At 35.8% G+C, this 26665-nt stretch overlaps 2 protein-coding genes across 32 annotated transcripts in view; one reads left to right on the top strand and one right to left on the bottom strand.

Annotated features, from left to right (window-relative positions):
* Nucleotides 1-26665, top strand: part of SORBS2 (sorbin and SH3 domain containing 2) — a 319803-nt gene that overhangs the window by 206041 nt on the left and 87097 nt on the right. For 19 of the 31 annotated variants that reach the window (XM_060291644.2, XM_060291645.2, XM_060291648.1 and 16 more), the window contains 2 exons: nucleotides 18426-18475; nucleotides 23229-23321. The exons of 2 other annotated variants lie outside the window; for them this stretch is intronic. In XM_060291644.2, coding sequence (XP_060147627.1) covers nucleotides 18466-18475; nucleotides 23229-23321 — 103 coding nt within the window. In that variant the 5' untranslated portion in view covers nucleotides 18426-18465. The remainder of the gene's footprint in view (nucleotides 1-18425; nucleotides 18476-23228; nucleotides 23322-26665) is intronic. 10 more of the 31 variants (XM_060291651.1, XM_060291649.1, XM_060291650.1 and 7 more) reach the window with 2 other exon arrangements.
* The window catches only part of TLR3 (toll like receptor 3), a 366722-nt gene that overhangs the window by 278254 nt on the left and 61803 nt on the right, over nucleotides 1-26665 (bottom strand). The gene's annotated exons all lie outside the window — the stretch shown is intronic.

Genomic DNA, 26665 nt, shown 5'->3' with positions numbered 1-26665 from the left:
GCACTGGGAAAGGAGAGAGATGGAAGCAGGTGTCACAGAGGGTGGAAAGAATGGGTGAGATAATTCCAGGGAGAACTCAAAATAGCTAATTAGTCTTTTGCCAAACGTATATGAAGTAATTTACTTTTTATAAGGTTTGTTCAGTGGAATAAAGTGATTTCATTTTTGAATGTTCCTGTGATTCTAACCAAAATATGACTCATCCATCTGATGGCTCATTCTTCCTCTTGAGACTAAACCTTCAGAATCAGGATGAACAAGGGCTTAATGGAGCCAAAGGAGTCAAATGCTGTTTGTGCTTCCTGTCTTTGATATTTTATGTGTATTTATGGCAATAGAGTTTCTTGACCAAATTTATTTATTATGGGTTATTGTGTAGTAACATATGTAAACTTAAGGAGAGACATGCAACCTTTCGTTTGCCAGGATGTCCATACGTTTTTGAAGATGCTGCTTTACTGGTAGGTGAGAGTTTTTGCTCCTAATGTAGGAGCATCTTCTTCTCTAGGAAGTAAGAGTCCAAGTCGTCTGTGCTTTAAGCTCATTATCTGATTCCCTGAGAGCCACCCAGGGTCCAGACTGTGCCCTTAGCACAAAGGCATAGAGGAAGCCTGGGCACCTTAAAGTGATGCAGATGGGCAGGGTGACTGTAAAGATGAGCACCCTCTGATTGTGATATAGAGGGATGAAAAGATGTAGAGAGATGTGACAGATGCATCAAAGAACTGCCACCACTGGGTTGGCGGGGCAAGCAATGATACCTTCAGCGTCAAAAACAGGGCTCATCCCATTGAAACAAATCTGCCAAGAGCCTTGTGCCAATGATAAAAGATATACAAGGAAGTTTACATGAACATGTGTTTTAGAGTAGTTACGACAGGCCTCTGCATTTTCAGTATTGTTCATTACAAGGTATACTATACATTGATCAATCCAAATTATGACAGTCCCACACTCAAATTTTGGTCAATAGCCAAACTATATATTATAAACTGTTGTAATCCTAAAGCTTCTTAGATCTAAGAGAGACACTACAGTGCAGTGTTTAAGAACACAAACTGAAGCCAAACTGCCTAGGTTCCCAAGCTTGACTCTGTTACTTGATAGCTATGTGACTTTGGGCAAGTTTCTTAACTTCTCTGAGTTTTTGTTTCTTTAGTCAGTAAAATAACAATAGTATTTACCTCATTTGGTTACTGTGAGGCTCAAGTGAATTACTATGTATGTAATATTGTTAGAATAGTTCCCAGCACATAGACAGCACTTAAATAGGCGCTATTATTAGCATTTAAGTTCTCTGGCAAGGAGTTCACTGATAAGCAAAGCAATAAGAAACATGTATATAAATATTCACGGCAGCTCTATACAAGAATGGCAAACATCTAGAAGCAACCCAAATGCTCACTTAGAAGAAAGCAAATATATAAACTGTGGTATAGTCACACAATAGACTATTATATGGAAGGCAAAAGGAACACACTACAGAAACAGGCAGCAATATGGATAAATCTTAGGAATATGGTTATATCCAGAACAATGACATCATTATAAAGATAAAAACAACAAAAATTGAGTGTACTTGTAGAAGATATATATACATATATCTTCAATGAAAGTAGATAATAAGGAAAGCAAGAGAATGACCCACATGGAATTCAGAATGATGGTTATTTAAGGTGTCCGGAGGCAAAGGATAGAATAATGGCCAAGACCATCCGGTTAGATGTAGCTTCCTTTCAAAGGCTACCTTTTGTTTTAGATGGTGGGTATGTAGGCATTTAGTGATAAGTAAGAGAGGGAGGGTGGGAAGGAGATGTACATGGATTATGATTAGACCTTGTCATGAGCCAAGGATTACAATTCATCCAGTTGTGTATACTTGAGACCCACTCACCGCCCCCCCCAACAAAGTAACAGCAATCATCGTGTTGGGATAAGGAGTGGTAAGCTAGATATGAAGAGCTGATATTATCTGCCTTGCTGCCCCCTACCTATATACCACTGGAAGATATCCACTTAGTGTTCATTGCTGTCGTAGGAACATGAAGCAATAATATTAGTCCCTGTATCACTGTTAACCCTCATGCACTCCCATCTCCTGACTCTGGATGTTAAATTATGCTTAACCTGTATCTGGCCCTTGTAAAGACCAGAGAGCTAAAAATGCATATCCTCTCACACTCAAATGTCTTGGCCAAATGAGCTGTGCGGCTGAGATAGAGACATAGTATCCCTTCCAGGGCTAAATGTCTCTTGTTTAATACAGAGTTGAGGCAGACAGAGAGGGAGTTGTCAAGGGTGAACCCCATGTTCTGCTTATACAGTGCCTGCCTTTCAAATTTTTTGATTTATGAATTAATGCATTAAATAATGAATGAATGGTGCCATTCTCTGAGTTAGGGCATGCTAGAAAATGGGGTGAGGTTTGGGGAGAGGGGAATACCATGAACCCAGCATGAAATGGGAAATAAATATGAAGTATATTTGAATTGTAACTTAAATGTATCAATTTACAAATGTGGATAATCGGATGAGGGTCTAGGCTGCCATTTACTTTTGATGGTATTAAAAGCTAAGTTCTTAAAGAAAATGCTAGCATAAATACCTAAACTACATAAAATAAACCTTTTATGAAACACTTACTACATGTAATTTGATGCCATATGTACTAATCATTCTTATGTGTTTATTAAACTGGGACCCCAAAGGACCCATTTTTGGCATGATTTCCTGGACCTAGAGTTAATCCATGTTTTTAAAGGAAAATAAATTGTCTCTTCACAAACATTCGCTAATTCATACTTCTCCTTAATTTGACTGTCTTTCTCAATCACTTTAACTTAATGACACATTTCTCACATAGTTACCATACAAATAACCTAATATATTAAATCATAATTTATGCTGAGTAAACGTTCAAATTCCAAAGATTCTGAAAGGGGAACGGGCTGATTGAAATTTCCGTGGGTCATAAGACTTTGGCAATTCGTTTGTGAGCCTGATACCAAACCTCAACATTAACCAAAGCATGCAGCAGCAATTATCCACGTGAAAACTAACGTGAAATACCACTGTACTTCCCATGCTATTATAGTTTAGCAAGTGATGACATGACTAATTCAGCCAGTAAGAAAATGTAATGAAAATACTAGTTTGGAACACAATGTGCTGAGATCTTTTAGGCTTTTGTTTCCTCAAAGGTCAACAGACTTTACTCTTTGAAATACGAGATATGCAAAATAATGTAACATTTGGAATTTGAAACTGCATTCTTGACTTATCTGTTTTTTCCACTGCAAAATCTAATAGAAAGCCAAAAAAATCAATGATTCTTGTCACTTCCAATATCCCTGGCACTGTCACACCACCCATAATGAAAAAAGCTCTAAAAAGGTGGTAATAATTTATTGACTGAAGTTTATTTTTAGACAAATAGTTTTGGATGTACATTTATAAAATGGATATCATTTTAGGTGAGATGAAATCCTAAAATGGATCATCTCCATTGAAGGACACGCGAGATGATATGGGAAGACATGTTATATAGAAAGAGGTCTATAGATCTCATTTCTGGATTTAAGTAAACTAGGCAGCTAAGAGGATAACATCCTTGGATGATGGCTTGGACTTGTACTAATACACATCTATCTCATACTGATGCTATTAGAAATACAGATCTTTTAAAATCTCTTTCTTCCTAATTTTAATGTGTAAATGAGTCATTAAAATATTGACTTCCAGTAAGATTCTGCTTTATATTATATACAATCATATCAGTAAGCATATTGGTTTGCACTGTAAAGGTTCGCAATAAATATAAGTCAGCTAAATATACCCTTCTTGGATTTAAGAAAATTTCACACCATAAAAGGACCTTATATGCTTTTGAATTTTAAAACAAGCTTTTCATTTTATAAATTAAAACGCTCAGGCAAAGAAGTACAGAGATTTGCTCAAGCACATATACACACATAAGACTAAATACTGATACCCACTTTAATACAGTGAAGAATATAATGGAGTGTTAAGAGCATGTACCTGAAAGTTCCCTAAAATATGGGTTGTTAAATCCTGACTCTGCCACTTACTAGATGCTGGTGAGGGTATATATATATTTCGGAAGTCGCCCCTCCCACAAAAAAGAAAGTTGCTAACATTCTGGCCCACCCATTATCTTTTGCTCCCTCCCAATATGAGCTATACTTTCTTTTTTTTTTTAATTGAGATATAACTGACATACAACATTTTGTATGCTTAAGGTGTACAAATTGTTGATTTGATACATTTATGAACTGTAACATGATGAGCTCCGTTTTCTTACCCTGACACAGGAAGGGCAGACAGGCACCATTCCAACAATGATGAGTTCACATTAGAGAATAGAAAAGGGATCGCTCTCCTCAAATATATTTGCTAGAATCGGTGTGATAGCACATGGGCACAACACTGTTTCTAGGTTTCCAAATGTTGCGAGAGAAATGAGGGAATGCTCTGCTCTGTATTAACAGAGAAGAAATGATATTGAAGTCAGTGAGTGTCAGACTTTTGTCATGGGAATGTTCACGGCAGATAGTCTCTACCTGTGAACCTGAAGTAGAACACAGTAGAGTCAGTGTGAACAAAAAGCCCAGGGTGGGTCCTTAAGGTCATGACCTCATGTCACAGCTTACCCTGCAGGGGAACCCAGCGTTCCCTGAAAGAGTTCCTGTCCTCATGCAGTTGTGATGTCAAGATGAAGTCTTTCTGCTTTTCAAAGAGCAGTGGCAGTCCAAAATAAAAGGAAGGAAGTGGAAGGCTTGTTCCCATAGATAAAAGGGGGAAAAAAGACTAATAAGGAGCAGATCAAGTAAGATTTAACTACCTATGTTAAAATATGCTCAACAACCATCTAAAAGACTATTCCAACCATTTCTAGATGCAGCAAATGTGTCAGGTAAAGGTGTTAGGAAAGGACAAAATCTTTGTTCAAATAATTTTCACTGTTCTCCAAAGTATAATTTAAGTATAAATTTGTAGGTTGTTTTCTTTGCCTATTTTTGGTGGATTGAGTGAAAGTTTTAGCTTTAAATAGTGGCAGGGTATAAAGGACTATATTAGGTATAAAAAATGAAGAATGCTGGTACATGTGAATTGGGTAAGACCTAGAAGTGAGGTCATTTGGATTGGCATTTTGCTGAGCAAAACAGCAATAGATAGCAACCCCAGTTTTGTTGTATAATTCAGAATTATTAAAGCACTTAGTTCCAGGATGGAGTCATTTACATCCTTTCTGATGAGAGTTGTAAACCAGATTGTTAAAAGCCCAGCAATGAGAAACAGTCCCATTTGTATATCATGTTTCTTAAATGCAGGTACATCTGAAGGGAATATTGAAGCTTCTAGTTACAACTGTTACCTGTCTCCCTGTCAGTGCAAAGCATAAGTGTGGATGATTTAAGAGCATTAATCCTAAAAGCCACTCGGATGATTTCCCTGAGATAAAACAGTAACAACAACAACAAATCAGGGTACGGTCAATAATTTTCCTACTGCTGCTAACACTCTCGTGGCAGCTCTTTCCACCAAATCACACAGTGGCCTCACCACCTCCCTTCAGCATTCAGTGCCAGGCCCTAAAACCTGGTGAGACACTCACATCCATACCAAGTTGGTTCATGGACAACAGCAAAAAGACGACATTTTTAAATTGCGGTGAGGAGGTGCCAACATGGCCATAAAAGTAGGATCATAATCTTCCTTGATTTCTGCAACCACTGTTCATTTTTATGTAATTATATTTTAAAGCACTATGTCACACTGAGCTCACAGCCCACTGAAGCTCCTAGATGTATTTCAGATAAAGTTTTGAGAAATCAATCTTTTCAACCTAATCATGAAATAATTTGGTTTAGCTAAATTGCAAGACTTATTTATCCCTGTTGAAGTTTAATTCAGACTGTCAAGATAATCTGTCTTTCTACTTATTACCTATCCTCTCTCGCATGTATGCCTTCTGTAGAACATGCCAGGTATTCTTCCCCAAAATAAAAATGTTGAAGATACATAGGCAGGGAAAGGCACTACTGAAAACGATTTTTCATTCACCTCTAACTCCACCTAACACTTTTACAGTTAGTACCTAGAGATGTCATGAAGAATTTTGCCAGACTTCTCGCTAAAGATCTAGTGAACTACTTTTGCACTCCAAATATTACAGAAATACATAATTTTAACAATGAAAAGGGAAGATATCTATCTTTATTATCTATTTTCATTGGCTCCGAATGAATAGTATCATAAGCTGCCCACTTTTTGATATTTTTGCCAACAAAAATATCAAAAGGTTCAAATTTTAATAGATTCAAAATTTCTTCAGAGACAGTATTTTCCCCCAGTGGTCCCTTATTTTCTTCCTTGGCTTTTCACAAATTAGTCCAGTGACCTTAAGGTATATGTGAAGTGACTTGAGATACATTTTCATTCTAAATAAACTTTGCAAGAGAAATACTCTTTAAATGTTAAATGACTAAATTAGAGCAAATTTCTTATCACCATCCCCCCCACCCAAAATTCAAATTCCACGTAGCAAGCAGAGTTTCACCATTTCATATCTGAGGCACACACAAACACAGGTTTGTACCACTACTGGCGGTATACAGCAGGCTTTCGCCCTTGCTAAGTTATGTAAATGTTATTTCAGGTGTTCAGGAAGCAGGTGTGTTCGTTCAATCAAAAGAAAAAGTATGACTGTTTCTTTAATAGTCAATTAACAATAAGCAGGATTATTTAACGGTTATTTCATAAAATAACATTGCCATGGAAATACATTAAAATAAACATTCTCAAAGCCCTGACGTTTTGTGAAAAAATATATAGCAATAGCTATTGGTCTAGGCTTAAGTCTAAATAGAGCCTTGTATTTGGGCTTGTGCAGTCGTCGGGCAAAAGAAATCCTTGTCATAAGCAACCATTATTTCCATATTAGTTCTACAAGAATAAATCCTATGGTCCTCTGCTAACAGCCCTTACTTATTCATTAGCCAGGCCTGCCTCGTACTACACCTCCTTCTCTCCTAGAACCCCCAACATATCAGCACTCGATTAGGCAACTATGCCTAATGTAATGTATTATAATTAACTGTAATGTGTTGAGGGGAATTATCTTGATTTCAGTTGACATTTCAAGATGCCTTAAAAGGAGAAGCCTTTTTTTCACTAACAGTCAGGAAAGCTAAGTCATTTTTGAGGGTCAGCTTTTTACTGTTTGATCTTGGAGCAGTCATTTCTCTTATCCTCAAAAGCCTAATCTAAAAATCAAGATGATTGATCCAAGGTCCTTTTCAGAAGTTGTGGTTTAAGAAATAAAACACACATAAAACGATATGTCTTTATTACTGCCACAGCATTTAATGTTTGTTTCCACTTAAAGTCTAAATATGATATATATAAAACTAAACTAGATTACATAATTTCTTTTTATATCCGATGATTTGTGATATCAATATATAAAAATTAAAATGAAAAGTTTTTTTAAAAATTTAATTAATTAATTAATTTTTGGCTGCGTTGGGTCTTCGTTACCAGGCGCAGGCTTTCTCTAGTTGCGGCGAGCGGGGGCTACTCTTCGTTGCGGTGCGCGGGCTTCTCCTTGCGGTGGCTTCTTTTGTTGCGGAGCACAGGCTCTAGGCGCGCGGGCTTCAGTAGTTGTGGCACGCGGGCTCAGTAGTTGTGGCTCGCGGGCTCTAGAGCGCAGGCTCAGTAGTTGTGGCGCACGGGCTTAGTTGCTCCGTGGCATGTGGGATCTTCCCGGACCAGGGCTTGAACCCGTGTCCCCTGCATTGGCAGGTGGATTCTTAACCACTGCACCACCAGGGAAGCCCAAAATGAAAGGTTTTAAAATTAAAAATAGGAGGAAATTTATAAATAAACAACAAGATCCTACTGTATAGCTCACGGAACTATATTCAATATCCTGGGATAAACCATATGGAAAAGAATATTAAAAAAATCTATAAATGTATATAACTCAGTCAATTTGCTGTACAGCAGAAATTAATACAGCATTGTAAATCAACTATACTTCAATACAAAAAGTTTTTTAATTTTTAAAAAAAGGATATTTAGCAAAGCTCAAATTTTTAAAAAATGGTTCTTTTATTTTCAATTTTTTTACATTGAACATAACTGTTACTAACATTTTTAAATTTCAACTTTATGGAAGTTATAATTGACGTATACAGTTGTAACATATTTAAAGTGTACATAGTGATGATATATGTATACACTGTGGAAGGATTCTCCCCATCTAGTTAACACATCCATCACTTCACATATTAACCTTTTTTTTTTTTTTTTGGTGAGAACATTTAAGTTCTACTCTCTTAGCAAATTTCAATTATATAATACAGTGTTAATCATAGTCATCATGTTTTACATTAGATCCTCAGACCTTATTTATCTTATAGCTGAAAGTTTGTGCATTTTTACCAAACTCTCCCCATTTCCCCCTGGCCCCCAGCCCCTGGCAACCACTTTCCTACTCTCTGTTTCTATGAATTTGACTTTTTTTCTTTTTTAGATTCCACACACAAGTGATACCATACAGTATTTGTCTTTCTCTGTCTTACTTATTTTGCTTAGCATAATACCCTCAAGGTTCATCCATGTTGTCACAAACGACAAGATTTCCTTCTTTCTCACGGTTGAATAAATATTCTATTGTGTAAATATACCGCATCTTTATCCATTCGTCAGTTGGTGGACACATAAGTTGTTTCCATATCTTGACTATTGTGAATAATGCTGCAGTGAACATGGGAGTGCAGATATCTCTTCAATATTCTGTTTTCATTTCCTTTGGATTTATACCCTGAAGTGGGATTGCTGGATCACATGATAGTTCTATTTTTAATTTTCTGAGGAACCTCCATATTTTTTCCCATAGTACCTGTACCAATTTATTCCCACCAACAGTGCACAAGGGTTTCCTTTTCCCCACATTTTCACCAGCAATTGTTATCTCTTGTCTTTTTGATAATAGCCATTCTAACAGGTGTGAAGTGAAATCTCACTGTGGTTTTGATTTGCATTCCCCTGATGATTAGTAATGTTACGCACTTTTCCATGTACCTATTGGCCACTGCATGTCCTTCTTTAGAAAAACGTCTGTTCAGTTCCTCTGCCCGTTTTTAAATCAATTCGGTTTTTTGAGTTTTGTTTTATTTTAGTTTGGTTTTTGGCTTTTTGCAGTTGAGTTGTATGAGTTCTTTAAATATTTTGGATATCAACCTTTTATTGGATATACGACTTACAGATATTGTCTCCCATTCTGCAGGTTGTCTTTTCCTTTTGTGATGATATCCTTTGCTGTGCAGAAGTTTTTAGTTTGATTTACTCTTACTGGCTTATTTTTGCTTTTGTCGCCTTGCTTTTGTTGTCAAATACAAAAAAATCATTGCCAAGACCAAAGTCAAGCTTATGCCTTATGTTTTCTTCTGGGAGTTTTATGGTTTTAGGTCTTACATTCATGTCTTTAGTCCACTTTGAGTTGATTTTTGTATATGGTATAAGGTAGCGGTCCAGTTTCATTCTTTTGCATGTGGCTGGCCAGTTTTCCCAGCACCACTGAAGAGACTGTCCTTTCCCCATCGTATATTCTTGGCTCCTTTGTCATAAATTAATTGACCATATTTGCATGGGTTTATTTCTGGGCTCTCTATTCTGTTCCATTTGTCTATGTGTCTGTTTTTATACCAATGCCATATTTTTTTTTCTATAGCTTTGTAATATAGTTTGAAATCAGGAAGTGTGATGCCTCTAGTTTTATTCTTCTTTCTCAAGATTGCTTTGGCTATTCATTTGGTTTTTTGTGATTTCACACAAATTTTAGAACTGTTTTTTCTATTTCTGTGAAAAATGCCATTGGAATTTTGGTAGGGATTGCACTGAATCTGTAGATTGTTTTGGGTAGTATGGACATTTTAACACTATTCTTCCAATCCATGAGCCTGAAATAGCTTTCCATTTATTTATCTCTTCTTCCATTTCTTCTTCCTTTTCTTCCATCAATGTCTTACAGTTTTTAGTGTACGGATCTTTCACCTCCTTGGTTTCATTTATTCCTATGTATTTTGTTCTTTTTGATGCATTTTTAAATGGGATTATTTTCTTAATTTCTTTCTGATATTTTGTTATTAGTGTATAGAAAAGCAACTGATTTTTGCACATTGATTTTGTACCCTGCAACTTTACTTAATTCGTTTATTAGTTCTAACAGTTTTTTGGTGGAATGTTTAGGGTTTTCTATATGTAATATTATGTCATCTGCAAATAGAGACAGTTTTACTTCTTCCATATCAGAAAGAAAGAAGTACACTTTTTTTTTCAAAGATCAAAGATTTGCTCCTCAAAGTAGAAATTTATGGTACTCTCTGCAATGGTGGAAAGCAGGGGAGATACTTTCACTTAGTGAACTAAACAGGAATGGCTGTCATCAGGATGCTATCACTCTGCAATCTGCCACACAATTCTTTATGTGACATTTTACAGACATCTCTTTCCTCCACCCATCACCTTGGGTTATAAGCTGTCAAAGGTAATGGAAAGTCTTTTTTTAAAGGCTAATTGTCAAGACCTTTAAGTGTCACTTTCCCTTAGGTTCAATAGCAATGGCGTAGCTGGCATAGGAGGCAAGTGTTTGATTGAACCATTTCTTTAGGTCTGTCTCCTCTTATTCACTGCAGTGGTGGTGGGGCAGGGGGAGAACTTTGCTAAAAGAAGGCTCTGTTTAAGGAGGAAAGAAAAGCTGCCTGGAAAGCAGAATTCCTTTTCAATTCCAGTATGTTGCTAAGTTGGGCATGGAATAATTGAGTAATGGGAAAATACATACAAATAAACCTTACGAACTGTGGTGGCTTAGTTTAATTTAAAGCAATAAAATATACTCTGTGTGTTTTCAGGAAAGTCTAGATTATACTCTTATGACTCAATCAAAGATAAAAGTCTGTCTCAAAATATTCAAAATATTGGTGACTGGGCATGACGCCAGTTATCCAGTTCGGGGATGGTTTGCTGCATTGGGGGGAGGGGTTTGATCTTGCTGCTGTTGCTACTGCCGGAGATGATAATGATGTTGCTATAAATCATTTAAATGGCTGGAAATGGGCAAAACTGGACTTGAATCCAGGTGCACTTGACTTCAAGACCTATCCTTCCAACACTATTCAGTTCACCTGTAACACGTATTTCTATAGTCTAATTCTTTCTACGTTTCTTTGACGATGTGCCTGACACACCAGATCCACATTAAGGTTCTGGTTTATTTTCATTAGGAATACACGGCTTTTGACTTATAGAATAGAAACCAATAGAAATTTTCTAGTACGGTACTATCAAGTTGATCAATAATTTTGTCTTAGAAAAAATGCATTTGTAAGTACTTAGATGTATCCTATAATCATCCTTAAGTATTGCAGTATAAAAGTAAAAGATACCATGACAGCAGGATACTAGAGCAATATTAAATCACATGACAATTTAGTGCAAAAAGAAACCAGTATTCTTTTATAATTAAAAAAGAGAGTAAATCACAGACTTTGAGCCTTTGAAATAGCATCAGAAAGAAACTTATCTACCAGGATTGACTTCTAACTAGTATACATTTTACAGAAAATCTGCACACATTGTGATTAGCTTGCATTGTAAAGTCTCAGGAAGAAAATTGCTAGTTTCCTTGAAAAACATATGGTGCTCTTGAGGAAATTTTTCCAGGTATCATGAAATTTGGTATAATTAAAAAGAACACTTTGCATTTTTTATGAAAATTGTCAATGGCCTCGCGTCCTTTCACTCATCACTATTCACAGTAATGATTCTGCCTTATTCCTAGAAATGATGTTATTTGTGTTCTGATCCCAGCACTCACATATAGATGCTGTGGATGATTTGGCTTCTGAATACTAAGGACCCATCTTCAGGCACCATTAGCTCAGGAATGTTGGGAGGGATTTAAGCTCTTATGTGGAGGCTGCCCTCATTAGTGACTGAGATGATTTGTACCACCCACTCAGAGGCAAAGGAGTCCCTGAGTTGACATCATATACCGGCTGTCAACGCAGAGAAACCATTCAGAAAAGGGGGAGACGTGGATTCTCATTTTTCTAAGCTCAGGGACTGTAAAGGACATAATAAACTACTTAGGGTATTTCCTGTGAACATTTCAAAGCAGCACATTAATATATTAGAAAAGATAACTAAAGATAAATGTCAACAGCCTAAATTAAGTCATTTGGCTATAACTGAAAAGTGAAATCATTGGGCATTTATGAATACGGCTAACCCTACCACAGAGAGAGAAAGGATTTGACCACTCAGGGTAGTTTATGCAGAAAGAGTGGTACATATACCATTTCAAAGTAAATTCAGGCTAAAATCTGGTGCATAAAATTAATATGCACCGTACTTTTATTCTTGTGTTTAAAATATCTCTAAGAAATCTAACATCCTCAATGTTTTCCCACCACTTTGACTATCTGTGAGTCCTTTTTTCTGAATTATATATGAATTGTGAATAGAACAATTTTAAAATAACCTAGCAATTTACTGGATTAAAATTATTCCATGGAAAATCTTTTGGGCTCCAATCTTAAACTCCTCACATTAGCCGAGCTAAAATGTAGTCCTATAGTTGTATGGCTGGCCTTGGTGCTTAAAATCAAGTCTACAAAAACAAAATGACTAACACGGAATTCTTGGCCAAAATTGAGGAGGGAATTTGCCTCTGGTCCTCTTCAGAATGGGATGCCTCATAAGCAAAAGATTTCAAGCAGAATTACAAGATTATGGGCACAAAGTCATGTTGTTGCCCATGAATGAACAATCAAACATCTTGGGATCCTCATTCAAAACTTAAATTACCCAACCTGTTGTCATACGCATGTTGGAAATAAAGCCGACTCTGATCCATAAAAAAAAAAAAGAGAGAGAGATATCTGCTCACTGAAATTCATAGCCACCAAATCATGTCTTATCCATGCATGAACAACCAGCACAATCTACTGCCAATGCATATTGGGAAAGAGCCCTACTCTGACCTATGAGAAAAACAAATCCATTGCTACACACAAATTGGATACATATAATGTTGCCTTTTATATAAAAACTTCAGCAAGAACTGAACTTAAGTAAATACATCTCTGCTCCACCTGTTGAATACCATTTTGATACTCTAATGTACAGATAGTTTTTGCTCTGTGGATCCTCTGCTGAGGTTCAAGGTAGTCTGCATTTTATGGTCAGTTTTCATAGTCTTGGACCTGGTTCAATTCCAATTTAAGAGAATACTTGAAATACTGTCTCTCCTAGTAGCGTGCAAACACTCCAGGAATTTGATGCTTTCCAGAATAATCTGTGCTTGTTATGTAAGTACAATCAAAGACACTTTTTCAGAACAGAACAAAAGAGATTAGATTCGCTTTAGTTCAAACTGTCTAAAGAGAGTTCTCAGTTGTGGACTTGTTAATGGCTTTAGTACAAATAATGGAAATAGAATCATGCATTTTTATTAGTCACCCAAGAAGCCTTCGGTTTCGGGTTCTTCTGCAGAGCTCAATCACTGTGGCTTTTCTTTTAAAACTTGGAAAATGTCTTGCCTGATTAGGAAGTTAGTCATTTCACATTTTGACATCTAAAACAATGCGAAGCTAAAAAACCTCACGTGTTACATTTATAAGTAACAGGATACATCACTTTAAAGATGAAAAGCTCAAGGATTTGTGGCGCCTTTCTTTGTTCCCGTTAATCCAATTTTACTTTTTTCAGTGTCAGATATTTTGTAAATATCGGCATTTGAATTCAAACAACAAATGCTGATTATTAGTTCCCTAACTTGGTATAAAAACATTATTAGAGTAGCAGGTTTTGTGTTCTGAGAGTTAACTTTCCTTCTGTTTGATGTTTTCTTTATCAATCAGTATTGTTCCAGCTCAAACACTGTCTTTGTCATTCAGTTTTAAAACTTAAAGCAGTTTTAAACATCAAGTGTTTTGAAAAGGAGTGATAAATAGAATTTGGGAAATGTCTTTACAGTCCTCATTTTTCTGGAGACTTGTTTATTCCTTCTTGTTTTAGCAGTTGCCTCAGCCGTGGTCACAGACATCCCCCGAGGCTTTACTTTTCCATTTATTTTGTCCATTTAAGGTTAACGTATTAGGAGTTTTGCTCCTGAGACATTAAAATAAATACATCTGATGGAGTTTTCTCAAGGCTCCTGCACTGACCACTGCCTTCTTCCCTGACTTCATTGGCATCCCTTCAATCCAGGCGGTATTAAGGCTACCAAGTAGGGTACATTAGGTATTAAGGCTACATACTTAGCTATGTACCACATTTATTTTTATATTCTGAAAAAGAAAATAGAAATGTGCCTCTTTATTTATACCAGCTGAAAAATAAGAGATAAAACTCATCATAATAAAGTTTCCTTCATTCACTATTTAATGTCAATTGGCCTGTGAAATTTTACCGTAAAATTCAGTGTAACATTGTGGTAATTCTCTCAGCCCTAGATGTGGCAACTGTACACATTACTCCTGCCCTGCTTCTCCTACACTGCTGCAGTGTCCTTCCAGGGTGGATGGGCAAGAATGTAACACTATACACAATCAGGTGATACCAAAACACTACATAATGAGGATGTCATCTGTGTTGTTTTCAGTTTATAGCTCTAAAATACAAATTGGGATGAACATCAGTACTGTGATTTTATCCATTCTATATGCTCATTGTTTTAGTATTTATTGAGTACCGGGTATTAGTAATTCAATCTAGGTGTAAAAAAGATAAAATCCTTCTCTTCTTGGTTCATATATACATCTCATATCATTTATGTGTATTTTTTTCCATGCTATTTTATTTCCCCATTTCTCCCCCTATCCTGGGGTAGAAGGTATCATTATAATTAACTGGTGTTCACATTTAAAAATTTTTGTAGGTTTAAATAACTTTTTTCCAGTTTATTGAGATATAATTGACATACAGCACTTGTATAAGTTTAAGGTAAACAGCATAATGATTTGACTTACATACATCGTGAAATGATGACCAAAATAAGTTAGTGAACATCCATCATCTCATAGAGATACAAAATTAAAGAAACAGAAAATAATATATTTTTCAATGTGATGATAAATCTTAGGATTTTCTCTCAACAGCTTTCATATATAACATAAAGCAGTGTTAATTATATTTATCATGTTGTACATTACATCCCTAGTACTTATTTATCTTGTAACTGGAAGTTTGTACTTTTTGACTTCCTTCATCCAGTTCCCCCTCCCCCTACTCCCTGCCTCTGGCAACCACAAATCTGATCTCTTTTTCTATGAGTCTGTTTGTTCATTTGTTTGTTTTTGAGGTATAGGTGACCTACAACACTATGTCAGTTTCTGTTACACAACATAGTGATTCGATATTTCTATACATTTCTAAATGATCATGACATTAAGTCTAGTTACTATCTGTCACCATACAAAGATATTACATAATTATTAACTATATTCCCCACACTGTACACTTCATACCTGTGACATCTTTACTTTGCAGCTTGGAAGCCTGTACCTCTGAATCTTCCTCACCTATTTCTCTCTTCCCCCAACCCCCCCTCCCCTTTGACAACCACCTGTTTGTTCTCTGTATCTGTGATTGTTTCTGTTTTGTTATGTTTGCTCATTTGTTTTGGTTTTTTAAATTATTAAAAAAAAATTTTTTTTGGCCATGTTGCACAGCTTGTGGGATCTTAGTTCCCTGACCAGAGACTGAACCCACGCCCTTGGCAGTGAAAGTGCAGAGTCCTAACCATGGACCGCCAGGGAATTCCCTGTTTTGTTTTTTAGATTCCACATATAAGTGAAATCATACAGTATTTGTGTCTCTCTGCCTGACTTACTTCACTTATACCCTCTAGTTCCACCCACATTGTCACAAATGGCAAGATTTCATTCTTTTTTATGGCTGAGTAATATTGCATTGTACATATATACCACATCTTCTTTATCTATTAATGTATGGATGGGTGCTTGGTTGGCTTCCATATCTTAGCTATTGTAAATAATGCTGCAACGAACGTAGGAGTGTGTATATCTTTACTAATTAGTGCTTTTGTTTTCTTTGGATAAATACCCTGGAGTGGAATTGCTGGATCTTACGGTAGTTCTATTTTTAATTTTCTGAGGAATCTCCATACTCTTTTCCATAGCGGCTGCAACAATTTACATTCTCACCAATACTGCAGGAGGGTATACTCTTTTCTCCACATCCTTGCCAACACTGGTTATTTGTTGTCTTTTTGATAATAATTATTCTGACAGGTGTGAGGTGATATCTCATTGTGGTTTTGATTTGCATTTGCCTGATGATTAGTGATGTTGTGCATCTTTTCACGTGCCTGTTGGCCATCTGTATGTCTTCTTTGGAAAAATGCCTATTCAAATCCTCTGCCCGTTCTTAATTGGGTTGTTTGCTTTTTTTTGATGTTAAGTTGTATGAATTCTTTGTATATTTTGGATATTAACCCCTTATCAGATAAATTGTTTGCAAATATCTTCTCCCATTTGGTAGGCAGTCTTTATGTTTTGTTGATAGTTTCCTTTGCTGTGCAAAAGCTTTTAGTTTGATGTAGTCCCATTTGTTTATTTTTGCTTTTGTTTCCCTTGCCTGAGGAGACATATCCAAAAAAAATATTATGAAGGCCAGTGTCAAAGAGCATACTGCCTCTATTTTCTTCTAGAAGTTTTATGGTTTCAGGTCTTACATTTAAGTCTTTAATCCATTTTGAATTTATTGTTGTGCATGGTGTGAGCAAGTAGTCCAGTTTGATTCTTTTGATGTAGCTGTCCAGTCTTCCCAATTGAATACTTTAATTTTATTATTAGAATTTCACATTAGTACTAAATAGAACCAGGCTTTCTATAAGAGGTGAACTTCGATGGCCATGTTGAAAGAAAATGATGAATGATGGCTAGAGTAGAACATATGAGGACCGGAGAAATGGTCAGAAAAGAGGACAGGGCCAGAACCCCGACAGGCAAACACAAGAAAGCCAGGAAGCTCATTTGGTGCTCTTTTTAGAGAATGAAGAAAAACTTATTTACTGAAGGTCTTTCTTGACAGGTCATGACAGATGATTTCATTTCAACCCTATCCCTACTCATCCATGAGGTATAGATAAAAATTGTTTTAACTATCGGATGTTAGAGTGCTAATGCACATGGAAACTGAATGTGTGGTGCAGGGGAAGTTCACGTTCATTAACAACAGGCCCTACTCAGGAGCCAAGGCAAAGTGGCCAGGGTTAAACATCTTTCAGAGAGCTCTTCCTCTTAAAAGAACTGCTTCCTGAAGAGCCTATCCTTTCTCTTTGTTTGTAGGGTATGGATAAATAAGAAACTCTAAAAGTGGGCTAAGAGAATACGCCAGGGAAAGAACTAAGTCATCTCACACGTCAAGAAATAATACAAATATTAAAAAATGTTTTTCTACAACAAGCACCATTTTCCCAACCATTTCTAATGAATTAATCTCAGTTGTTATATAGCAAACACTTCAATGGGAAAAACCACCATATCTGATACTGAAACAGAAGTGGGTTTTGTAGTAATCATTTATTTCTTGCATCTTTGTAAAAATATATGAATCTTATCTTCTTTGACTATTTGCTCAACATACATATTAAATACATTAAACACTCCCTGGTAGTAAATTAACTCTATAACAAATTGAATATAATAAATTGAATAATGTAAGGTAATGATTTCAAAGTACCAGAGTGCTTATTAAAATTCTGGAAGAGGACGCTTAACAACCAGTGATCCTTTCTGGCTTAGAGAACAAAAACTGTTATTATAAATATTTATGAAAGCAATTTAATTTTTAACAATGAAAACCCCATTTTCATCCATTAATGGTCACCATTAAACAAAACCATAAGTTTATGCTTAGGATAATAAGACCAATAATAAATGAAGTTTAACTTGAATAGAATTATAAATTCTGGCCACCTTATTTTTTTTTAATTTTTAAAAATTAATTAATTTATTTATTTTTGCGGTATGTGGGCCTCTCACCGCTGCGGCCCCTCCCGCTGTGGAGCACAGGCTCCGGACATGCAGGCTCAGCAGCCACGGCTCACAGGCCCAGCCGCTCCGCGGCAGGTGGGATCTTCCCGGACCGGGGCACGAACCCGCGTCCCCTGCATCAGCAGGCGGACTCTCAACCACTGCGCCACCAGGGAAGCCCTGGCCACCTTATTAAACTCTAATTTAAATAAGACTAATGATCATGTGATATTAACTCACAGGTACACCAAAACAGAACAAAAACAAAAACACTCTTTCATGATATTTTGTTCCCCATGCTAGTGAACAAATTAATACATCATTTTTTTTCTACAGGAAAACTGAAGACTTTAATAACAAACCCTCCAAGGTCAAAATGAACACAGGTATGCTGTCTCTGTTAGTTCTAAACTCTTCAGCCTTGCTCTCTAAATATCATCTTGGCCCTAAATCATTAGTTTAGCCCTCTGCTGATCCTAAATGTGATACTGAGTTTCTTAGATAGTCTAAATTCATTACTTGATTTCTTTGTTTTTGTGTTTTAATCTTATAGCTATCAAAAGTAGACTTTTCCGTTTTGCTGTATATTCTTACTCCCTTTCTCTGTAATCACATCATGACATTAACTCCTGTAAACCCTAGCAAGAGGTAGCATGCCATTCAATGCATACATTTGAAATCTCTCACTTAAAATAGGTTAAATTCATAGGCAAGTTGCTCTAGTAGAAAATATTTAAAATCCCCCGTTCTGTAAACATTTTATGTTGACAGCGACCGTAGATAGAGTGCCAAAGCTTCACAGGAAATCAGCTTAATTAATCCACAGACACAATACACCTAAAGTCTTAAGCATTACATTTTTTGATGTGGGAACAGTATCTCCAAATAGCTTAATAACAGGGATGCTCTGAACTCTTGTGCTGTATACAGATTAACTGTAAAAATGTTTGTGATACTTGCTTGATACATATGATTTTTTTTCCATAATATAAGCATTTTAGCTTATGTTTTCACCTTCCTCTACCCCTGAAATTTTTATATTCAGGGTTGAATAATTCTGGAAAACAACTGTCTCACTGAAATTTTGTAACTTGTATTTTAAAAATAGCTCTTCCTATCCACAAGTGATCACTGGAAAGTTCTTTTAGTGCCGTCACTCCACAGCAAAGGAGAAAGGATAGTGGAAGACATTTTTCTCATGTCAAGCTGGTTGCCTTTTTGCTGTCTCTTGTTATCAAAATGCCTCAAGGGAGGATTAACAACCACTGGTGAAAACCAATATCTAATCCCTAGATCAAGTGTAGAGACATGCACTATTGAACATGATTCTGAGGCTGCCCCTTAGCAGAAACCTGCCGTACCGACCTCAGATAATTCGAGGTCGGCTGGCCCCTGAAGATGTGGTCAGCCCGTAGGTGTGTAGAGCACCAGGCAAGATGAGGATATTGGAAACAGTTGAAATATACAAGGAAGGCTTAGAAATCAAGAGAAATTATAACCCTGGAAATGAACCAAGAAAAGTCATTTGGACAACTGGAGATGACAGAATTATACATGGGAAATGAAAGGAAAATATTATTAGGGAAAAGTGATTGAAGAAAGCAAATAGAATAGAGAGCCCACAGCTGAGCTATGGTAAGTCATACTATGAAACTGCAAAATCACTCCAGCAGGACGTGCACAGGAGAAAGTTATATTTACTTACTGTTCTACAGCATTTTCCTGCAGACCTAAGTTGAACATAACTTCCCAATATCCTTCATTTTGTGGAGTCTGATTTTCCTATTTATTATAACCCTATTATGACAGAGGTATAATATGTGATTATACTAAATATACCATATTCATTACAATGCATTTAGTAATTAACCTTCCCATTCATAGAATTCAGTCCATAATAACAAAGTAGGCAAATAGAAATTTGTAAATTTGTTTAGTTCTCTAGGGTACTTGAGCCAAGTTACTGTTACAGCAGCATGAATATAACCCTCTAAACATCCTCTCATTAAAAGGAATAAGCTGGGCTTTATATGGAATGCTAATTTGCATAGATATTTTGATTATATGACTGAATTTATACATCTATGTATGCATATAAAAGATGATATTCAAACATGCATACATAATTAATTAGAAGTGACTGGAACCCTTTGTTTAAAATGTTAAAATACTATAATGTTGCTATAAAAACATATCAATTTTGAAAATATATATAAATAATACTGTAGGAAGTTGAAAAAAGCATTGTCACTGTATCTCAAAATGAAGTAGAAATTAGTTCCTAAGTATCCAATAAATAAAATGGGTCTTCATTATTTAAATACCTATCAATCATTAAAGGGATATATTACTATTTCAATGTTCAGTCACTAATGTTTAAAAAAAAGATTCTTTTAAAGCAGCTCTTTGTTTTTAGACAAATACATAATAAACGAGCCAAGGGAACTGTGATACATTTTTCATACTAAAGTATCTAAATAATGTATAAAAATACACAAAACAGCATGTTTTGTATATTTGTACTCTTGGAATTTTCGATCCACTATTTTCTAAAGAAAATCTTAGCTATGGAGGAAAGAGAATAAGACATCAAATGATTCACTGTATGTGGTTTACTCCTGTGAGTGTTTTCCAGCAGTAGAAACAGCTACTGAGAGTCTTGCTGCTGCCTGGAAGAGTGTGCAGGTCATTAATGAGTGTGAAGGTAACGGTAGCATTAGGATTCTTTGGGATGACCTAAGTATGTAAGACAGCACCCTCATTTTGTGATCTTAAAGGTATCTTCAATAACTAGCAGAAAGTATCGACACAATAAGTAGAAACAGAATATAATAGATTTCTCTGTTCCAGCAATTTCACAAATGCCTCAACTTTTCAAATTAAGCTCTTTATTAACCTGTTAATAAAGACAAATTCTCCAGTCATTTTATCTAGTTCTTAGAGTTACCTAGAATACAAAAATTATTTAACCCAGAGGTTCCCACACTTTCTTGGTTTACGGTGCCAAGATAGCTCAGTAATTTTCCACCACACTCTCAAGCCAAAAGAAGTACCTAACAGTTGTATTTATTAAGTAGTTAGGTGCAAACAACTTAGTAAGTACTCATGTTCTATCAACTCGGAAGCAATCTGAAAAAATAATATACTTCAACTGAAAAGTAATCATTTTATCTCATTCTTTATAACCACAGTTACTTGGTATTGGGATGTCTGTGCGTATTGGATGCTACAAAACTTCTCAGACTTGGAATTAGATTGTACGTCACCACTCCCAGTTACTGGTCCAGGTTACTTTCACAGGGCACTTGCTTTCCATCACAGCAATCACCAAAAACCCAGTTTTACAAAGATGTGACATCATTTACAGGAAGATAACACGACCTCTCATGTTGAAACTGGGAACTACCTCAGGACAGTGGTGTATGCAGTCTGATAGATATCGCTGTGTTTTCCTCAAAAATGTGAACTGTGTCCCCAAACCCTTGTGAATCCACTGAGGTGGGTGCTCAACACAGAGTTTTGGAAACCAAAGGTTTAACCAGTGACCTTGGGTCTCCTCATTCTGAAATTTTCCCTTTGCATCTCTGCTTGTTTTCAGATGTTCAAAATTAAAAGAACTAGAAAATTAAATCTCTTAGAGAGCTTTCCATTTACACTTTCAACACCCTGGACTACTTAACCCTTTTAGACATTGATAGCTGCTATATACTGCATATTCAATTATATTACCTGCATTTTATCAGAAACACTCATCCCTCGTAGCTATTTTCAGTTTGCAGAGATTGCTAAAATCCTAGCGGTGCCTCTCCTGAAGATACATTTTGTTGTATGTTTCTACCATTTATGTCTTTCTGTATTTGGTCTTTGATTTACTTTCGTATGTTGTTTCAAGTCATTTTTCTGTTTTAATTATTATCTGCTTATGAAATTGTTATTTTAAGCATATATCAATATTTAAGAAATTATATTTTGACATGAGAATCATTCTATCAATTTTAAGGTCTGCTGACCTTACTACTTGTGATTTTACCAACAATTAGTCCAAATCATACTTTCAAGCACTCTTAAATTCTCTCACATCCAATAAACAAAGTGGATACACTCCTTAAGAAATAAAGAAAAATAATATATAAGACTAGCATGCAGCAGTATATATTAATTATGTTTAATATTGGTGGTTAAAGAATTCATCTTCTTGTTACAACTTTCAAAGAGAATTAAATTTAAGTTCTTTTGGTTGCAGGGGAATGAGCAAAACTATTTATTGCACATTCCAAATAAAAAGGAATGTGGGAATGGAATTGGAATCTGTTCGTAAATAGAACATTAACCTTCCAATTTTAGAAGTCTTGTTATGCTAAACTTCTCAAATCATATTAAAATAGCTGATGAATTTTCACTTATTTTGCTTCATGTTGTGATTTGCATAAGTGAAAATATATAGATCATATACATATGTTTCAAAAGTACAAAAACTAATTTTTAAAAACATGGTCATTTCAGTACTGTATATATCAACATTGTTTTTTATTTCAATTAGGCAAATTATTCCCATAACTAATAATAACCATGGGAAGACACAGTATTGCCATAACACCATTTGTTTTTCTTTATGAATCTTATGTATCAAATATATTATACCTATAACAGCTAACAACTTTTACTTCAAGAGGTTCTTCAAGCTGTTTGCAGGAATCATAATAGCTAGAATACAGTAAAACCTATATGATGGATACAAAAGTATGTTATACCATAGCTCTTAATCCTGAAATACAGGTTATTCATAACTCTAAAAGCTAGTTACACTGCTTGTAAATTTAATAGTTGAATTTAAATGGTGTAAACAAAGTTGAATTCTATAGCTGTGTGTTATTTAAAGAAAACCCATAAAATGTTAAGTATAAAATCTGATTTTTTATTAAATCATTGGCATCTATTTCTAAGACAGACCCCTGGCTTTTTCTTCTGTTTTGTTTTGTTTTAGTTTGGGGTGGGTGTAAATTCTGCAGATGTATTCCATGGTTACTAGTTCTGACCATCTTTCTCATGGATGTCTGCCACATTTCACTGAAAATGCATGATACTGCATGTGCTTTATCCTTTGCTGTGGCCTCTGCTATATCATTTTTTTGCTTCCAGATAGCGGTGGGTGTGCTCGCAAACGTGCTGCCATGTCTGTTACATTAACATCTGTGAAGAGAGTTCAAAGTTCTCCAAACCTATTGGCTGCAGGTATAATACCACTAACTCACAGAATGTCATACTTGAATGCCTTTCTCTGACCTTTCTTTCTTTCCAGAATTATCCTGTTTGGATGATGAAAGTGGCTGTAAATACCTTTCTAATGCCCCACAAGTTCTTATTTTTCTTGTCTCAAGAATAGCTCCTATCCCTTATGACTGTTTTGCTCTAAAAATAAAGAAGCCAAAGGAAATTGATATCTTGTAGAAAACATTTTAAAAATCTAATTAAAAACAACAGTCACTTGCCAAAAATGTGTTAAGTAAATGCAAGTGTTAATAACTATTGAAGTTTTTGCATCGCATGAACTAAAGGAACATAATATTTAATTAAGATAACTCACAGGTGCTTTTGTTGTTTTTTACCTAAAAATTGTTGGGGGCTGGGGACACAGAGGGTCAGGAAGTGGGATTTGCAGGAAACTGAATCTTTATTAATTTGCTTCTATACCAAAGGTTGCAAATATAATGATAGAATATTAGTTTTGAAAGAGACTTTAAACCTTCCTTTAATCCAATAAGCAGAGAACCTTCTAATATATATTTTTAAACATCTTGGTCCAATTAAGACTAACAGGCACCCACAAGTATAAATATACTCTAGAAAGTAACTGGGGGTGTGATATTTCAGCATTCACTAAAGTGAGTCTCTTTATAATAAATAATCTCTCATGACTTCCACCCTGGCCTCTCTAGACCCTGAAATACACCCATATGTTTTGGTGACTGGTTAGTTGGTTGGTTGGTTTGATTGTTGGTTGGTTAGTTGAGGGTTCCTTGGTTGTTTTTTTTTTATAATATTCATGGCTTTTGGAGCAGAAGTGGGAAAGGGATGAAGAGTGTTTAAATAATTCTAATTCTCACGGTGCATATTAGTGTCTTTTACACACATACATTTAGTCGTTAATTAAATAGTCAGGATGTCCTTAGCTTTAAAGCCACTTGATCCTAAACTACCCAGCTTCGTTGAGGGAAAAAAACAAACTTCCATGTGGAGAATCCCACTCCTGCCCACCACCTCCAATCCATAAATAGATTTCAATGCCTAAGTTTAAATACGAAGCCAGGTGGTTCCATAATATATTACATTTTTTAAAACAATGTAAATTGCATTGCAATGTATGTAGTATGATCTCATTTTGGTTTGAAAAAAATTCTCTTTATATATGTATTTGTACATGTTTGTTCATGTGTATGTGAGCATGAAAAATGTTAGAAAAACTACAAATGTGTTTACATTGGACACCTGAGGGAAATGAGAATGAAGAGAAATAAGAAAGTAAATAAAATGAAGTCCAGGGACATCAGGTAGTTGGAATGTGTATACCATGAATATTACTGACATTTCAGCCAAGTAAAATTCTATCCCAAGCTACTCAGATGTGGACCATTAAGGCACATGCTAGGGAACATGGCAATGCTTCAAAAATGCCATACTGTTGTTATTTATAAAAGTAACCACAGAAAGAATACTATTAGGTTGAGCTAGAGACTGCCATTTTGGAGAGTCAAAGCTAGAAGATTAGTAATTTCATATCACTCAACTTAATATAATATATTTAATGCTTCAGAGTCAAAATATTAGAAAATGTTAAATACTTTGGGAATATAAAATAATCTTCAGTAATAAAAGTTAGTAGTCGCTCTGGACCATTTTAAATTTCGTATCACTCCCATTATATCAAATAGGAGTAAGAGTTCTAGAGAATGAGGTCCCCTCAATTTTGGATTTAATTGTTACATTAAAAATAGGTCTCTTCTGTATTAATTAGACATGTAAGGTATGAGCCCCTTTTAAAAGAAGTTTTAATTACATTTTGAAGAAAGAAATCAGCCTCTTTGTATGCCCACTCACATTATACGGTAGCCTTCATAATAAGAACTTATTTGACAGTCTTTTTGTGAATCAAAGAAAGATTAATAAATATTTACTGCTTTAAATATTGTTAAAATAGAACAGCCTTTAAGTAGAGGCTGTTAGACTACCTCCACAAAAGAGTCTAACCTTCCCAATCTCTCCTCCCAGATGAGAGAGTCAACATGAGCTGCTAGTCATCAACTATTTGTCCACTAAATCAGCCTGTCTTTCTCTTTTGCTTTTACAAGAAGTAGAGTCCCAATGGACAATTCATGTATTGGAATCATAAAGTTGGAAAGGACCTCTAAGGACGTCAAGTCCAATGCCCGACACCAAGCCAGGAAGGCCTTGACAACTTCTCTGACAGGTGTTCCCTACCTTCTGCCAGGACGCAGGGAGTGTTCATTGTAAGAGTGAAGAGCAGTTATAGTCCTTAGTTCTCAAAGACTCTTGATTTTCACATGCGGAGCAGCCAGGGAACAATAAATCTGTCCCATTTCCTCATTCTTAAATTTTCAAAGAAGCAATGACTTCCCACTAAAGAATACTAGAAATTAAGGGCTCTGATCCCTAGAATTCTAGTTCTGTGTTTTTCACAAGTGAATGGTCATGAATAATGTTCATGATATTGATCAAAACCATTTTCTCCATGCACTTGCCAAGTCATTTATCAACCCTTAAAAAAAAACTTTATTCTCTTTACTTGACATGGATCTAGGATTTTAATCATTAATGTAAGCTTCATTAAAATACGGTTTTGTCCTGAAGTTTTGATCCATGGCCATTTTTATCCTTTCTCCTTTCTCATAATTCTACACACTTGTGTCTACAGTGTAAAGCAGGGCTTTTCCATAGAGCTCACCATTATTAATATCTCATATTTCCTGTAGCATAGGTACAGTTTCATTTGGAGATACTTGGGCCTGGTAAGAGGGGAAAGGGATAGACCCTAGTTGAGCCTAGAGTGACTATCCTCTGATTCTTGCACCTAATGTTTATCCCACTGAAGGTTCCATAACCTCCAATATGGTGGCCAGTAAGAAGAAACAAAACTGGCCCTCTACAAACTGTCAATTACAGGAAGTTTATTTCAAGTGTCCTTCAAGTCTGCTCAATATACCCTCCTCTTCCTCACCAAGTCTACACCTCTCACACCTCCAAGCATTTGGCTTCTATCACATCTATCCCCAGCACGTACCCTTGTTTATAAGCTCAGTTTTATCAAACCAAGAGTAAAATTAACTCCCTATTCTCAAGCAAATAATTACACTATAAGTAATAATAATTATTATTAATGCTGTTTCTCTTTTCATTGCCACATCCCCGAATCCCAAAACTTGTTCCTTGTCCACAAACGGTATGTGGCCCCCAGGTGGTTATTAAATCGCTCTCCTTGGGTGCCCCAAAGCAGACCTCTGATCACTCTGTATTGCTACACTGTGTTTGCTTTCTTTATAGAGCATCCTCATCATCATTTA

Source organism: Globicephala melas, chromosome 21 (genome assembly GCF_963455315.2).
Source record: "Globicephala melas chromosome 21, mGloMel1.2, whole genome shotgun sequence".
In the NCBI taxonomy this organism is placed as follows: domain Eukaryota; kingdom Metazoa; phylum Chordata; class Mammalia; order Artiodactyla; family Delphinidae; genus Globicephala; species Globicephala melas.
The sequence above is the reverse complement of the archived record's forward strand: the minus strand, read 5'-3'. Positions and strand labels throughout refer to the sequence as shown.